Here is a 14,891-nt window from a genome sequence, read left to right as displayed (position 1 = left end):
GAGTGCTCACAGCTTCCACGGCTCTGAACTCAGCAGGTCCCTGCCTCACACGGGAGCGGGGTCACCCTGCCTGCGGGTGGTGGTCCCTGGAGACTCCAGCAGCCCCTCTCCCAGGACACAGATGGCCCCAGACCCCTTGGTGCCCCAGCGCAGAGCTCTGCAGAGTATGGCACGAAATGGTTTGGGCTCAGCAGCCGCCCGGCTCACCTGAGTGGCAGCAGAGCTGAGACACGGTCCTCTTGCCTCCATCCTTGCCCTCCAGCGGCACGATGCCCAGCACACCTGCAGGAGAAGGCACAGCAGCAGGTCACCGGCCACCCACAGCCTGGCCGCTGCCCACAGGGACCCCCAAAAATCCCGGGGACGCAGCGGGGAGCGCCCAGATTTGCGATCCAGAGATGGACCTGCGGGACTGCCAGCACCCCTGGGGGAATTCCTGGTGCCCTCGTGCCCCCTGTGCCCTGTGCCGCTGCCACCCAGCCCCGAGGGACCGCAGCTCCGGGGGTGAACCCATCCCAGCTCCCCATCCTCACCTGTCGGCTCGGCGCTGAACGCTACCCACTGGCAGCTGGCCTTCACCTGGTTCCCACAGGATGAAACGGAGCCGGCTCGGAGACCCCCAATCCAGGCCTGGGATGGAGAGAAAAGCCCGTGTTAGGGGATGCTCCTCACCACCTCTGTGCCGGAGCACGGCACCCACGGGGCACCGAGAGGCTCCTCCTCGGCCGGACCTGCTCCCGGTGCCACCGGTGCGCAACCGCGTGCCCACGGGAGCTCCTGGCACACCCCGGGCCAAGTCCAACCCTCGTGCGGAGGTGACAGCGGGGTTACGGACCGGTGCCACGCTGCAGCGGGTGCCCGTGCCCCACACGGAGCCCGTTGTAGGACGGGAGCTGCAGGAGCCCCCGAGGAGCGAGAGCTGCGCTTCCTCTCTTTGCACGGCTTCCTTTTGGGGCCTGCCCGAGAGCAGCGGTTCCTGCAGCACTTCCTCCGGTCCCTGTCACCGCAGCCTGCTCGGGGGCAGGCCCCGTAACCCTTCCTGCACCCATGGGGGGGCGAGCACCCCGATACGTCCCTACAACAAGCCGCAGCCCCTCGGGGTGTCTCTGCTGGGGGAGGGAGAAGTGACCCAGGTGGGATCCTCGTGTCTGCGCCCTGCTTCCTGATCCGGCCAGGGCAAGTGTGAGCAGGCGGCCATGCTCAGGGACACCTGAGGGACATGGGGACAGGTCCTGGCTCCTTTAGGTACACCTCCCACCCGGATGGGGAATGCCCTAAGGAAGACCCCATCCCACTCAGGCTGCTGAGGCCGAGCAGATGTCTCCCTGCACACCAGGCCCTCGACATCCCACATGGATATCCCAGGGCTGTGACAGTCCCAAAAACCAGCGTGTGCTCCCCATGCTGGCTGGGCACATGTGTGGGGACAGCCACGTCCCCCCCTACCCCGAGCTAACCCCAAAGGGACACCCGGGGTGCCGGCAGGGGTGTGGGTGCAGGATTTGTGCGCAGGCAGCAGGGGTGGGAAGCTAAAAGCAAGGGGGCTGCCGAACCCCAGGGGCTGGGAGCTGAACACATCCATGCCCACGGGCACCCCAAATCTTTCCCAAAAGCAGCGAGACCCCAAAATCCCCAGCAGCATCACCCAGCCCGCTGCTGGCACCGCACCCACGCCCGGGAGCCACCCAGGAACCGGGGCGGTTTTGGGGAGCCCCGGCAAGGGCTGAGCACCCCGGGACCCTCGTGGCCGGCACCCCCCGGCCCTAAAGCGGCACCCCCGGGTTTTTTGGGGGGACACCGGGGCGGTGCCGCCCGCCCCAGCCCGGCCCCGCCACCCCCCGGGGGAGCCCCGGGGAGCCCCCCCCAGCGCTCACCTCCCTGCGGGGCAGCCGGGCCTCGGTGTGCCGCAGCTTGGACGCCTTGAAGCGGTTCATGGCGAGCCGAGCCGAGCCGGGCCGAACCGGGAAACACGAACCGAGCCGGGCTGGGCCGGGACGGGCTGAATCGAGCCGAACCGGGCCGGGCTGGGACCCCCGGAGCCGGGTTGGGACCCCCCGAGCCGGGCTGGGACCCCCCGATCCGATCCGATCCGAGCCGGGCCGGGCCGGGCGGGGCTGCACCGGGGCGCCCGAACCGAGCCGAGCCGAGCCGGGCCCTTGGCCCCGCCCCCTCCGCTCTGGCCCCGCCCCCTCCGCTCTGGCCCCGCCCCCTCCGCTCTGGCCCCGCCCCCGAGCCGGGCCGGGCGCTGCGCCCCCCCCCCACCCCGATGCAGCTCCAGGGGCCGCGGGTTCGAGACCCGCCGAGGCCCCTCCGCCCGCGGGCCGGGCGCTGTGTGCCCGTACACCTGCGGGGTGCAGCGAGGCTGCGGACGGGTCCTGCCGCCCCCCCCGTGTCCCGCCGGGGTTATTTGCTGCCGGCTGTGCGCGCTGCGCTCCCCGCTGACGGGACTCAGCAGCAGCCCCAGTGATGGAGGAGGGAGATGGGTGCTGCGAACGCCTCCTGCCCTCACTGAGGGACCGCGGCCGCCTCCGGGAGAGCAGCCAGCGCCTCACCCCGCCGCGCGCACCCCTCCCGGGTGCCACGGAGCGGCCCCCACCCCGCGGTGCCCTCCTGTGAGGTGCGGAGCCGCGCAGCGAACCCCCTTCTCCCCTCACCGCCCTCCCTCCACTGCGCACGCGCAGCGCCACACCGCCCCCCGCCGCCTCCGCCCTGACGCATGCGCAGCGCCGCGCGCGGGCCAAGATGGCGGCGGGGAGCGCCGCGCGCTGGCTGGGGGCCGCCGCCGGTGCCGCGCGGGGCTGCGCGCAGGGAGCGGGGCCCGGGCGGGGCGGGGAGCGGGGGGCGCTGCGGCTGCCGCTCCTGTGGCTGCTCAGGGGGCTCGGAGCCGCGCAGGGACCCGCCGCACGCCGCCCTTCGCTGCTGGGAGCCGGGCTGTGGGCCGCGGGTGAGGCGGGGAGCGGGGCCTGAGGGGGCTGAGGGGGGCTCGGGGCCGCCTCACCGCCTCCTCACCTCCTTTTTCTCTTTCTCCCTCAGGCCCGAGCCGCGTCCCGGCCTCCTCCTTCCACAGCAGCTCGGCGGCCCTCGCCAAGGAGGATTACTACCAGGTGCTGGGGGTGCCGCGCTCCGCCAGCCAGAAGGAGATCAAGAAGGCCTACTACCAGGCACGGCCCCCCCCCAGACCCCCAGCCCGCCCAGGGGCTGCTCCGTGCCCCCAGGGGGCCGGCACCGAGCTGTGCCTGCTGCCTGCGAGGGCTCGGTTGCAGCAGGTTGGTGCCGTCTGTTGCTAATGTCTGTTTTTTTTCTCGTTTAGCTGGCGAAGAAATACCACCCCGACACGAATAAGGATGACCCCAAGGCTAAGGAGAAGTTTGCGCAGCTGGCAGAAGCCTACGAGGTAACGTGGGGGGGTTTTATTGGTGTGAGAGGGAGGAGAGGTGGGGACAGCTCTTGGTGGAGGTGGAGTGGGGATACCACATCTTGTGTGTTTGCTGTAAGAGGACAGCTGATTTTTGACACCTTGTGCTTCAGGTGTGAGGGCATCTGCCCTAGAGGTGTCTGCAGCGAGTTATTTAGGCCAGATTTCTGATCTGCCTGATCATGCTTTGGGCTCTTTGCGTTTTGGCTCTTAGCAGTGAGGGACTGGCAGAGTTGGGAAGGGTGGTTTCTGCGGTGGAGTTAGTGCCTAGGTTAAACAAACAAACAAACCTGCCAGCAGTTACCAGCTTTCTGAGACAAAGGTGCGTTCCACCATGCTCCGTTTCTGCTCTCCACCTTGCTTTGTGCTGGTTTGCCCTCTGGCAGGTCTCAGATTTCCTCCAGCACTCTTACCACCAGCTTTCATTCAACATTCGAGCAGTGAAATACACAACACAAGTTGTTCGTGCTTGTTACGAACCACTAAGACCTTGTCACGTTGCTGATGCCAAGCTTTTCGGTGATTTGTATGATCACAAAGGCTGGGGCGCTCTTTCTGAGGACACAAAGGTCTGAACGAGCGCCGTCTGGTAACAGACAGCCCTGAGTTCCTTTAGGGGGGCTGCCCAGGACAGCCAGGCTGCTCAGGACCTGGTCGCTGTCCTGATGGCATCGTTCTTTGCCCCCAAGGTGTTAAGCGACGAGGTGAAGCGGAAGCAGTATGATGCTTACGGCACAGCCAGCTTTGATCCTGGTGCAACAGGCGCCGGTGCTGGTGCTGGGCGCCAGTACTGGAGCAGCGGCCCCTCCATTGATCCGGAGGAGCTTTTCAGGAAAATCTTCGGCGAGTTCTCGGGGTCCCCTTTCGGCGATTTCCAGAACGTCTTCGACCAGCCGCAGGAGGTGAGGAGATGCACGCGTTTCCTGGGGGTGTGAAGCTGCGGAGCTGGAGCAGGGCAGCGGGCTGCCAGGTCGCTCCTGCAGCGAGTTTAAGCAAAGCGTTCGCTCTGGGAATATCACCACGTGAGCGTCCTGCTGTGTGTGAGGGAGTGTTCTTGGTAAGCCACATGGATATACTTGCCACGCCTCCAGACCGAGCGTTTTTTTGTGGACTTCAGCTACTTCTGGTGTTTACTGACCCGGTTAGTGCTGCCAAGCAATTTCCATCTCTGTATAGGCAACTTTTCTGCTCTAAGTTGCTTTGCATGTGTCTGCTTTGTGCTGTAATGACGAAAACCACAAAATACCTTTATAACTATAAAACAAGCCTTCCAGCATTGGATTTGACTGCTTAATTGGCTTAATTTTGCAAGTTAATTGGCTTCACTTTGCAGTGGAGCCCATAATAACGTAAAAACTATTTCTTGTTCTTTGCGCTGCAGCTAAACGCTCTTTAAGTTTTGACAGCCTGGATTCACGCGATGCCCTCAGATGCGTGGTGTTCAGTGCTTCCAGCTGGCAGTGGCCTTCCTGTTACAAACAGAACTTGCTGTTTTATGGAGTCCCCCTTTCTTCTGAGTCCCCTTGCTAAGAAAGAAAAGAGTTTATTCAGGAAGAGCAGATGCTTTCTTTGGGAGTGAAAGCCTCTGCCTTTACCTGTTGATGTATTTCTGTTCAGTAAAACCTTTGGAAATACTAAAGGTCTTTCCTGAGAGCAGAAAAACAAATGACTTGTATTTATACTTGTCCCTTTTCTCTTTTAAAATCTCCTTTCTGTTACACAGTGTAATCATCCTTCCTGTAATGTTTGCCATGCTTTTTATTTATATGAGGCAGGCTGTTGCTTCCCAGATTGAGGCAGAACATTTCCGAATGAGTTGTGCATCCATCTGTTTCTTTCCCCCTCTGTTACCCAGACACATTTAAGCACAGTTTGATATTTGGCAAAATTCCAGTTTGCTTAAGACCCCACCACACATGGGTTGTGGACTGATGTCTGTTTCCCGTGCAGTACATCATGGAACTGACCTTCACCCAAGCTGCAAAAGGTGTTAACAAGGAGATTGTGGTGAACATCAATGACTCCTGCGAGCGCTGTGGAGGGAGAGGGAACGAGCCTGGTACCAAAGCGCAGCACTGCCACTACTGCAACGGCACGGGCATGGTGAGTGCTCAGAGCGCAGCAGAACCTGCCTCTCTCCCTTACTGGGCCGAGTCGGTCCCCTCCACGCTGAAGAATTCCCACTGCACTCATCGGCTTATCTTGGGTGAAATCAGGTTAATGTGGACTAGATGTTAATCTGCACTAGGACTGTTTTTTCTAAGTTAAAGGCGTGTTCTGTCCAGCTAAAGCAGTACCTTCAGGACGAGGTCAGTTTGGTATCGTGCCCAGTAAACAATATTTACCTGATGTAACAATTCTGACGTTACTTGGGCATACTTTGAGTGGAGGGCTGGAGGGTGGAGCAAGGATAGCTTAGAGATAATCATGAAATGAGAAGATGTGTGCTGCTGACAGGAAGGAAAGAAGTTAGTAAAGAAATAATCAGGCCTTGGGCTTTTGATTTTCCATGCATCAAAATGGAAACTGGCGATCAGTCTGTGGCCAGAATAGCTTGCTGTGCAGAACGGGCACAGCTGGCCAGAGGACAAGGCAGGCCTTTCCCACTGTCTCCCTGTGTGACAGGTTGGTCCATAGTTTAGTCTCCATAACCTTTTTCTGGATACAGCAGTAATTCCTGCAAGTGGCTTGTCCTTGGGCTCCTCAAGATACAGTTTGTAACGCCATGTGAAATAGCACTGTGAGGAGTCTTGTTCTTCTGCGTTACGTCCTGGAGATGAAAAGTGTTGTGTCTCCCTTCCCCAGGCCAGCAGGCGCGTGCTTGTAGTCGTGATGGTTTTCAGTGGAAATCAGCATGTGGTGATGGAAGCTGAACCTGATCCAGCTTCTCGCAGGCAGCATCCTCTTTGGATTTCTCAGCCTGTTTTCTGCTCCACCCCTTGTTAAAAGATCACGCTGCCCTCCCCTGCCCTGTCAGGCTGTACGTGTGATTAGAAGGACTCAAGTCTGCTGGGCTGGTCACTGTCAGCGGTGCTGTGGAGGTGAAAAATACAACCTCAGTACTAAATATTTGGATGATCTGTGTTTTCTTCACCAGGAAACGATAAATAAGGGCCCCTTTGTAATGCGATCTACATGCCGACGGTGCGGCGGTCGTGGTTCCATCATCACAACCCCGTGTGTGGTGTGTCGAGGAACGGGGCAAACCAAACAGAGGAAGACAGTGATGGTTCCCGTGCCAGCAGGTCAGTGCTGTGTTTGTGCACTGCTGTCTGTTAAAGGGGCTGTCAGTTATTTCTGCTGTGCTAACAGCAAGGCACTTGCCAGGTACAAACGGCAGGGCAATGTAAAGAAGCTTTGCTGCAGATAATTTAATCTTAAGAACAAAGCAGATCAATAGCTTGGTAATTGAAGGCATTAGCAATGAGAGAAACTTTCTGGCCGTGTGTTTGTACCTGGCAGGTAAAAATATTTGCTTTGCCCTTTTTGAGTTGAAGTTTTTTTTCTTGCATGGATCCTTTTCAGCAGTTCTTGAAGAGTGAGGCTTCCAAAAGATTTTAACTTGAATTTTTCATCTGTCCTTGGTGAAGCTGGTGGAGAGGGTGGGAATCTTTAAAACCTGAGCTTAGCTCAGAAAAGTTTGCTGATTGCTTTCCTCACCAGAGAGGACAAACCATGCAGTGGGACTGAAGACTTGCTGCTTTGAGACCGCCTTGGGTGACCAGCATGTAATTTTCCTGTAGCTTGTAGAGGCTGCCCAGCGTTCCTTAGGCTGATGTGTTTCTCAGGAGAACTCTGTAGGGATCACCTCTGGGGTACCGGTGTGTGCTGGACCTCTGCCCTTTGGCCATGGTGCTGGGCTCGTGGCGAGGGGCTCGCTGTGCCTCTGGTCGGTGTTGTGCCTCTGCTCGTGGTGTGCGGGCGCTGCTGCAGTGGCAGGGAGCTCACGGGGATGCTGTGGCATTCCGGTATCACGCAGATTATAATACAAGATGAACACGATAACATTCCCCTTTTTTTCTCTCTCCTGACTGCAGGTGTTGAGGACGGGCAGACAGTTCGGATGCCTGTGGGGAAGAAGGAAATTTTCATCACGTTCAGGGTACGTATCCTTACAGCTCTTTTCCATTCTTAAGTTGGTTGCTTGTTCCCTTCACAACGGCCTGGGGAGCCCGACAAAATGGGGAACGGGAGGAGGAAGAGCAAGTGATCCTTCCAAACAGCTGAGGTAACGTGATCCCTGTGAACTTTCTGAGATAGCAGAAGTTCTGCATTGTAACAAGTTGAGTCTGCTCGTGAAGAATTGTGCTGCTGGTTCTGGGGAGAGGCCTTTGTGGGAGTGTGTATCAAAACACAGAGCAGGTTCTTGGTGCCTCGAGAATTTGACTTGGAGGTTGAAGGAGGAATCTGCCTGCAGCGGTGGGAGTGCTGAGGAGGGCTGGAGGAATGCACATGAGGCTGGCTGGTCAAGTGTCCTGTTGCAGATTTGCATTAAGTGCTGCTTTGCACATTCTTTGTAGCTGGGGCCCTCTTCTCCTGTAGGCATCCTGTTACTTCTCCTGTAGGCATCCTGTTATATGCAGCTCTGCCAGGGAGAAAACTCTTTTTTTTTTTTCAGTACCTTGGTGGTGCAGGAGGATTTAATTCTCTTCCAGCTTGTGAGGCCACTGCACAGGTTCCTGCTTCCCTCTTCAGGCTTTCCTTTTTTTGGGGTGCTGGACAAGACAGTGTGGTCTTTGTCTCTGCAGAATCGTACTGACACTGAATTAACAAACGGGATTAGAGGAGGGAGCTGCTGAGCCCTGAGCCTCTGGCTAGTTATGGTTATGTCAAGAGCTGTGATTCTCTAAAAGACTGAACGTTAACCTAGACTTGTTAGCCACGTGGCTTGTGGGCGGTGAAGGGTCTGGCTGCAGCTTTCTGGTGTTCTCTGCTGAGACCTTTCCAAGCAGTTTACCGCAATAACTCTGTATTGTTCTGCTAACTACTTTTTGCAACTGCCTGCCTTTCAGGTTCAAAAAAGTTCCGTGTTCAGAAGAAATGGCGCAGATATCCATTCAGACCTCCTTATTTCAGTAGCACAGGCTGTTCTGGGAGGTACAGCCAGATGTCAAGGCTTGTACGAGACAATCAATATCACGGTAGGTACCGTTACGTGGAAGAGCTCGGGCATAGATCACTGTGGGACATCAGAGCCCCACTTTGCTGCAGAGATGCTGCAGATCTCCCATGTCCCCCAGTATTAAGTGCCAGACTTCTTCAGCACTGAGTGTCAGGTGGCTTGCGAAGTCTGCTGAACCCTGCTAGGTTCTTCACAAGCTTTCCCATCCTTGTTGACTCAGCCTCTGTACATGTTCAGATGCACGAACCTACCAGATCTCTCCCATCTTATTTTGAAGCCTGCTGGAGAAATAATTGATTACAAACACGCAACACAATTACTATGAAAATGCATACAGTGGAATAACAAATGTGCCCCCTGTGTTCACAGATACCCCCTGGTATTCAGCCAGACCAGAGAATTCGAATGAGTGGGAAAGGCATTCCCAAGGTTAATAGTTATGGCTACGGAGACCACTACATTCACATAAAGATAAAAGTTCCTCAGTAAGTAACGCAAGTTTCTGGGAAATGTTGAGCTTTTTGCAAAAAAAAAGAAAATTGTTCAGAAAGATTTTGTGAAAAATTCTTACTGCTTTGTCAAGATCTGTTTTGAATTTTCCTTGGACAGTTAGAGTCATTCCTCTGCCTTTTTTTTTCCCCAGTGTGAGGTAGACAGGCAGACTTCTGGATTTCTGTTGTGTTTTTTGTTTGTTTGCTTGCTGTTTTTGAGAATACAATTTGGCAACACAGCTGTAAAAATCCTAAACCCTAGAAATATATAAATAGTCACGCACCTGGATTTCTGCCACTTTTTGTCTGGAACCCAGTTATGTAAATTCAGTGTTCTGGCTCACAACACGTCCGTCTGTGCTCTTATACCTGCAGCTTCAAGTAACTGAGGTCCTTGGCAATTGTTTTTCAGGCTGCCTCACCACCCTCTGCTTCTGTGGTGAAGCAAACTTTTTAGTTTGCATTGCTGCACGCAGCAAGGGAGTTCATTTCCTGAGGCCTCCCCCCACAGATGTTTGTGCTGCTGCAGCTCCAGATGTTTCTCTCAGCATTTGAAGAGGTTTTGCTGTTTCCCTACAGTTTGGTGAACTGCAGTGGGTCATCTCTCTCCTCTTCCACTGGGGCTTGCTCTTTATAGATTGGTCACAGGGATTCGTGGTGAATGCCAGATTAATCTTGTGCTTCTAGTAGCTGCCTGTTGCGTGTGCTGCCCGAGGAGGTGAAGGCAGCCGTAACCACCAGCTCTGTCTTTGACCTGCAGGAGGCTGACGGATCGCCAGAGAGCCTTAATGATGAGCTATGCTGAGGACGAGAGAGATGTGGACGGCACAGTGAACGGAGTCACAAATACAGCATCAGGTGGGCTGGGGGAGTTACTGCTCCTTCCCCGGGGAGGTGGTGTGGGAGGGCACAACGTGTCCCGGGGACTCGGGGGGCAGCGAAAGGTGAGCCGAGGTGACTGTTGGACAGCGTGTCAGCACAACTTGCGAAGCGTTTACTTTGAAATTAGTTTCAGTGAGATGTTAATGGGCTGTGGCACAAAGCCTCTTCCCAGGGAGCATTGCTCTGATAGTCACTGGGCAAAATCGGTGTGAACAAAGAGCAGGTACTGCGATGCTCCAGGTCCTGACAAGTTCTGCTGAGTCTCGCTGTGGTGAGGAATGCCTTCTGCTGCCGGCTTCTCCCCCTGGGCCAGAAGTAACTTGTCATGGTAGCAGAGGTGGAAAAAGCGAATGTGCTTCAGGGCAGCTCTCTGCGTGAGCTAATCCGTCCTCAGCGCTTGCTTCTGGCTGCAGTGGGGATGTTTCTCCTTGAAAGCTGAAGGGGAGTACTGCTGTCAAGGTTACTCTGAGCCATCCTTGGTGTGCGTGGGGAAACCTTGGCTAGGAAGGTTTGTTGGTGCTGGGTGTTGGCTCCAGTCAGCAGAGAGCATCCAGCATGAGGGAAGGCATGAAGTCAGCTGGGAGCTTTGCAAAGCTGCTTTTTCAGTCCCAAATTAAAACCTTGGATCCAGCAATTGTTTTTTAAGTGTCAGTGGTGAGGTATCTGGCAGCAATAGCAGCTGCAGGCAAAATATATGCAGAACAGTAAGGCAAGACAAACATTTTGTCTTTTCTGCTGGCAAAACAGTGTTTTCTTTCCTCTCGCTGGAACAATGAGCTTCTTAATGCCTGTTAGATTGGGGTTTATTTTTGGTTGAAACCAAAAAGGGCACTGTTGACTGCGTACAGCTAGGAAAAGGTAGGATTTGCAGAGCTGCCAAGTGGTTGTGGAAATTTAGGTCCTCTCTACCTCACGTGCCAAAGCCTGTGATGTTGGAAGTTCAGGATACAGGAAGGTGGACTCTGCCATATCCTTACCAATGTTATGTTTTGTAGAGCTTTGATTCAGAAGTGAATGGGATTGTCTTTTCCACTGCAGGTAACATTAAAGATGCATCTTGGAGGGAAGGGGAGAGATCTCTTAAATGCAATTAAGCAACAAGGTGGATTAAAACCAAGGCCAGTAGCTTGCAGTATTGAGACAGGCTGCTGCTGAAAGCCTGTCCTTGCTCTGGGAGGCAGAAAGTACCCTGACTGGATGCAGGCACGTTCTGCTGCAGGCCTCAGTGTTTCATGCTGTTGCATCAGTCTGAGCTCGAGTGTTGGCTGTGGGAGGATGGGGAGGACTGGACTTTGTGCCCTCTGTGTCCCAAAAAAGGCTGGGGAGGATTTTGGGTTTTGTTATGGGTGGTTAGGCTGCAGAAAAAGCAGAGTAGCAAAGAGGTTTCCTTTGTTTTTGCTGTAGCCACTTCTCAGAAGGACAAAAAAACTTCTCAGGACTTTTTTATATAGGAAAACTTTGCCAGCTGCTGCCAGTAAGATTCCTATCTGGGCACTTGTTCTCAGATATCTGTAGCCTTTTTGATTCTAGCCTGAGTTCAGTTTCTCCTTGATACTGTTTGTCTGAGCACTGCATGAGAATCCCTTACAAGGGGCTCCTGCTGTGGTTTCGCACTCCTTTGCCCTAAACGTGACACAGATGATGGATGAAACATGGGCAGACAGATTTTTCCAGGGACCACTAGCATAGCTTTTTCTTCTGTAGGGTGAAGTCTAGAACCTGCTTTCAGTGGCTAGACCCAGACTCTTGGTTCTGGGTGCTTGTGTTCTGTCAGGCCTCTGCCCTGCTTGTGCAGAGCACAGGAATCCCCTGTGCAGCTGGAGGGCTGAGGAGAAGGGAAAGGACCAACGCTACCTGGGCTGACGTCCTTCTCTTCCCCTTCTGGGTCCAGGCTCTCCGGTGCTTTCAGAGTGGCCCCGGTACCGCGGCTCGCTGCCTGCTGCAGCCCCTCACGGGTAGAGATACGTGAGGGTGCTGGCAGAACCAGCTGACCCGACCATTCCCGGTCTGAAATAACTCTTTCCCTTTGTCAGGGGTGCTGGCTGCTGGTGGGAGACGTAGCTGGGGCAGCCTGAGGAACGTATCTGACTGCAGCCCTTTGCTGTTTGTGTCCAGGTGGCAGGGCCACGGCTAGAGCTGGCGCAGGCGAGGATAGGCCTGAGGCTGAGGAGAACAAGGAGGGATTCCTTTCCAAACTTAAGAAAATGTTTAGCTCCTGATACCCATCCGAGGTAGGAAGCCTCTTGTGTTTTGTTGTTGATTTTCCCCCCACACCGAGCAGAACTTGCCCTTCTTGGGAGGTGGAAGAAGCCAAAGCAGCGCGCTGCTTCTCACTTAGCCTCAGGCCTTCCAGCCACCGATGTGACCAGCCCTAGCTGTCCCCTGCGACCTGGAGCAAAAAAACAGGGCCCCAACCGCGTTGTTGCTGCACCAGAAAAGCTGGAGACAGCTTCAGGGAGGTTGGTGGCTTCCCCTGCAGCTCCTGGAAGTACTTGTCCCCTTAGGGACTGTCCCTTCTCCAAGCACTGAGGGTGTTCCTGTGAGCTGGCAAAGCTGGGGCTGGGCAGTTCTGCTGCTGGGTGGAGCAGCACCTTGCTGGGAGGTGCAGGAGGGGCCCGCAGAGCCTCTGGTGCTGGTTGTGGGCTGACAGCAGCCCACTTGGACATATCCCCTTGGATTTCAGGGGCTCGGCTTCAAAGTCATCCGCTCCCTGTGGCTGACAAAGGGTGATGACCGCAGGTCAGACGGGGACGTGCTCGTGCTCCAAAGCAGGCTGGAGGGGTTGTGCACCTCAATCTGGTGCGTTCAGGAGAAATTAAACATTTTGCTTGCTTCAATTGCAGGGAAACGTTCTACTGGAAACTAAGAGCCAGCAGCAGATCACCTTAGCAGTCGGGGATGGATCCTTCTGGCAGCGGGCTCTGGAGAGCGAAGGATGTCGGTCAGCAGCACAGTGAGAATCCCAGCTGGAGGCCTCAAAGTACTGCGGCACCAACCCTCATCACGATACAAAAGCAACCCAGCGTCCTAGGAAATGGTAACAATGGAAAATGCCAGCTTCGTGGTAATGTGGGTGTCTCCTGAGGTTGTTCCACTGTCCATACTGCTGCTAGAAGCTTATTTGGTTTAAAAAAAAAAAAGTATTATTTAGAATCTAAACCAGTGGAAATGTGAAAATAAAGAATTGTCCTTCCAGCACAGAGCGGAGCAGTCTGCTGTATGGAGCCCGAGATGGCTGCTGTTCACTCAGGTGCCCCTCTGAATGCTAGACGTGCGTGGTGAACTTGGCACTGCTTATCTTCTCCTAGGAGACTCGGTGTGCCCGTGGCTTTTAAGCCTGTCTTCACAACAGTCTCCCGTGCCCTTCTAGCTGCCCTGCATCACGCTCGCAGCAGGATCTCTCCCTTCTGCTGGGACTTGTCAGAGCCCAGCTGCCCTGGCTTCCTCCGCAGCCCTGGGGTTTCTTAGTCCTGCTGATTTCCTGCACGAAGCGCAGAGGTGGGATCTGCGCTTTGCCTCAGGTTTCCTCCCCCTCCTCAACCAACTGAAGTTACTACGGAGATGCTGTTGCTTCTGAGCTGGGACAAGCTTGTCACCAAGCCCTTTGCCAGTTTGGACAAACTATTTTATTGTTAGTGCAACACCCATAGCATAAACGATCGGTCAGAGTCATTGTTCTACATGTGTGAGAATGCAAGTGAAGTGGATCGCTCCTTCCAGGAGGAGCTGAGCTCTTGCAGTGAGTATTTTCATGGTTACAGTTGCCCGCTGTTGTTAGCTATGCCGTGCAGGTACCATCAGCCCACACACTAATCGACCAGCTAAACGAGAACATGTCGTAGTCCTGCCCTTCTTAATTTGCTGAAATAAAGCACGCGTTGCCTCCTGATTAAATTGCCTGTAAAGTGATTCTGTATCCATGTAAATAAGATTGATAAAGATATTTAACACTGTGCCTCGCTGCCTTGTTTGCTCTTCCCCCATCCTGCCTCTGGGGGTTTGTCTTCGTTCCCTTCCCTGCCCCGGTGATGGGCAAGGGATGAGGGGTGGCTCTGGGATGGGGGCGCAGGGCTGGGTGATGGGGTTATGCCCACACCTGGCTTCAAGCACAAAAACAGCCGTGGCCCAGAGCTCCCCCAAACAGTACCTTCGGGGGAGGGAAAAAGCTTTTTAAACAAGTCTTAACTCCTAAGGCTGGATAATTGTCAAAGTTATACTCAGCTGCTGAGGGCAGTGTTTGAAATCAGCCTTGGGAGCCCAAAGACTGTCAGGAGTTGTCTGGCTTGAGGAATCAAGCTCTCACCCGTCGGGGCTGTCAGCAGCAGGCCCTGTCTCTGCAGGCATGCGGCCCGGCCTACCTGTGATGCCTGAACGTGGTCCAAGGAGAAGCCCCAGCCTGCCCCAGCGCTGCTTTGGGGCACTGCTGTGGGTACCTGGCAAGGGCACAGCGCTACTGGGAGCTGAGTGCACGACGTGCGGTATGCTCTGAGCTGCCTAGGGAAGTGTGTGATCCCAAGAAACAAATCCCACAGATGTGAAAACACCCAGAATCACTAAACACCTCCCTAAATTCAGTGTGCGAGGCAGTTACAGTCAGCCCAGCTGACACGCTGCTCCTGCATGTGCCCCTGGATGGCAGCAGCCCCCAGGCACGAGCAGAAAGCTGTGTGGCTCACGGCCTCGGCCAGGTCCCGCTACCTGCTGCAAAAGCTCAGGTGGAAGATGAGAGGAGGAATAGTCAGAAAGCAGCTTTGTTGTCTGACAGCCACTGATGGAAGGTGCGGGCCTTGGGGTTGAGTTTCATCGTCAGCTCCACGTCGCGCTCTGGCCTCAGGGCGTAGAAACGGAACATCGCAGCCAGCTCCTTCGCCCCCGGGAAGCCAAGTTTCTCGTACTCCTCTGGTGAGATCTGCAGAGAGAACCAAGGAAAAGCACTGTCTGCACAGGGCAGAGGCTGTAGGGCATTTCTCTTACACCATGC

At 55.2% G+C, this 14,891-nt stretch overlaps 3 protein-coding genes across 5 annotated transcripts in view; 1 reads left to right on the top strand and 2 right to left on the bottom strand.

Moving 5' to 3' along the window:
- Positions 1-2,188, bottom strand: part of CORO7 (coronin 7) — a 35,376-nt gene extending 33,188 nt beyond the window's left edge. The window contains exons 1-3 of the mRNA XM_068699353.1: positions 1,875-2,188; positions 534-630; positions 208-282 (exon numbers count right to left, since the gene is read on the bottom strand). Of these exons, the coding sequence (XP_068555454.1) occupies positions 208-282; positions 534-630; positions 1,875-1,934 (232 nt within the window). The 5' untranslated portion in view covers positions 1,935-2,188. The remainder of the gene's footprint in view (positions 1-207; positions 283-533; positions 631-1,874) is intronic.
- Positions 2,189-2,717: 529 nt separating this feature from the next.
- Positions 2,718-13,863, top strand: DNAJA3 (DnaJ heat shock protein family (Hsp40) member A3). Of its 2 annotated transcripts, XM_068699358.1 has the most exons (12): positions 2,718-2,944; positions 3,034-3,161; positions 3,311-3,394; positions 4,105-4,317; positions 5,366-5,518; positions 6,513-6,660; positions 7,453-7,517; positions 8,428-8,556; positions 8,907-9,022; positions 9,789-9,886; positions 12,026-12,141; positions 12,754-13,863. In XM_068699358.1, the coding sequence occupies exons 1-11, from the start codon at positions 2,743-2,745 to the stop codon at positions 12,127-12,129; spliced, it is 1,440 nt and encodes a 479-aa protein (XP_068555459.1). In that variant the 5' UTR covers positions 2,718-2,742; the 3' UTR covers positions 12,130-12,141; positions 12,754-13,863. The 2 variants fall into 2 exon arrangements, with proteins under 2 accessions (XP_068555459.1, XP_068555460.1); XM_068699359.1 differs by lacking the exon at positions 12,026-12,141 and having other exon boundaries at positions 2,719-2,944.
- NMRAL1 (NmrA like redox sensor 1) overlaps positions 13,473-14,891 on the bottom strand; it is an 8,405-nt gene continuing 6,986 nt past the window's right edge. For both annotated transcript variants that reach the window (XM_068699367.1, XM_068699368.1), the window contains one exon: positions 13,473-14,819. In XM_068699367.1, coding sequence (XP_068555468.1) covers positions 14,649-14,819 — 171 coding nt within the window. In that variant the 3' untranslated portion in view covers positions 13,473-14,648. The remainder of the gene's footprint in view (positions 14,820-14,891) is intronic.

Source organism: Anas acuta, chromosome 15 (genome assembly GCF_963932015.1).
Source record: "Anas acuta chromosome 15, bAnaAcu1.1, whole genome shotgun sequence".
Lineage (NCBI taxonomy): Eukaryota > Metazoa > Chordata > Aves > Anseriformes > Anatidae > Anas > Anas acuta.
The sequence above is the reverse complement of the archived record's forward strand: the minus strand, read 5'-3'. Positions and strand labels throughout refer to the sequence as shown.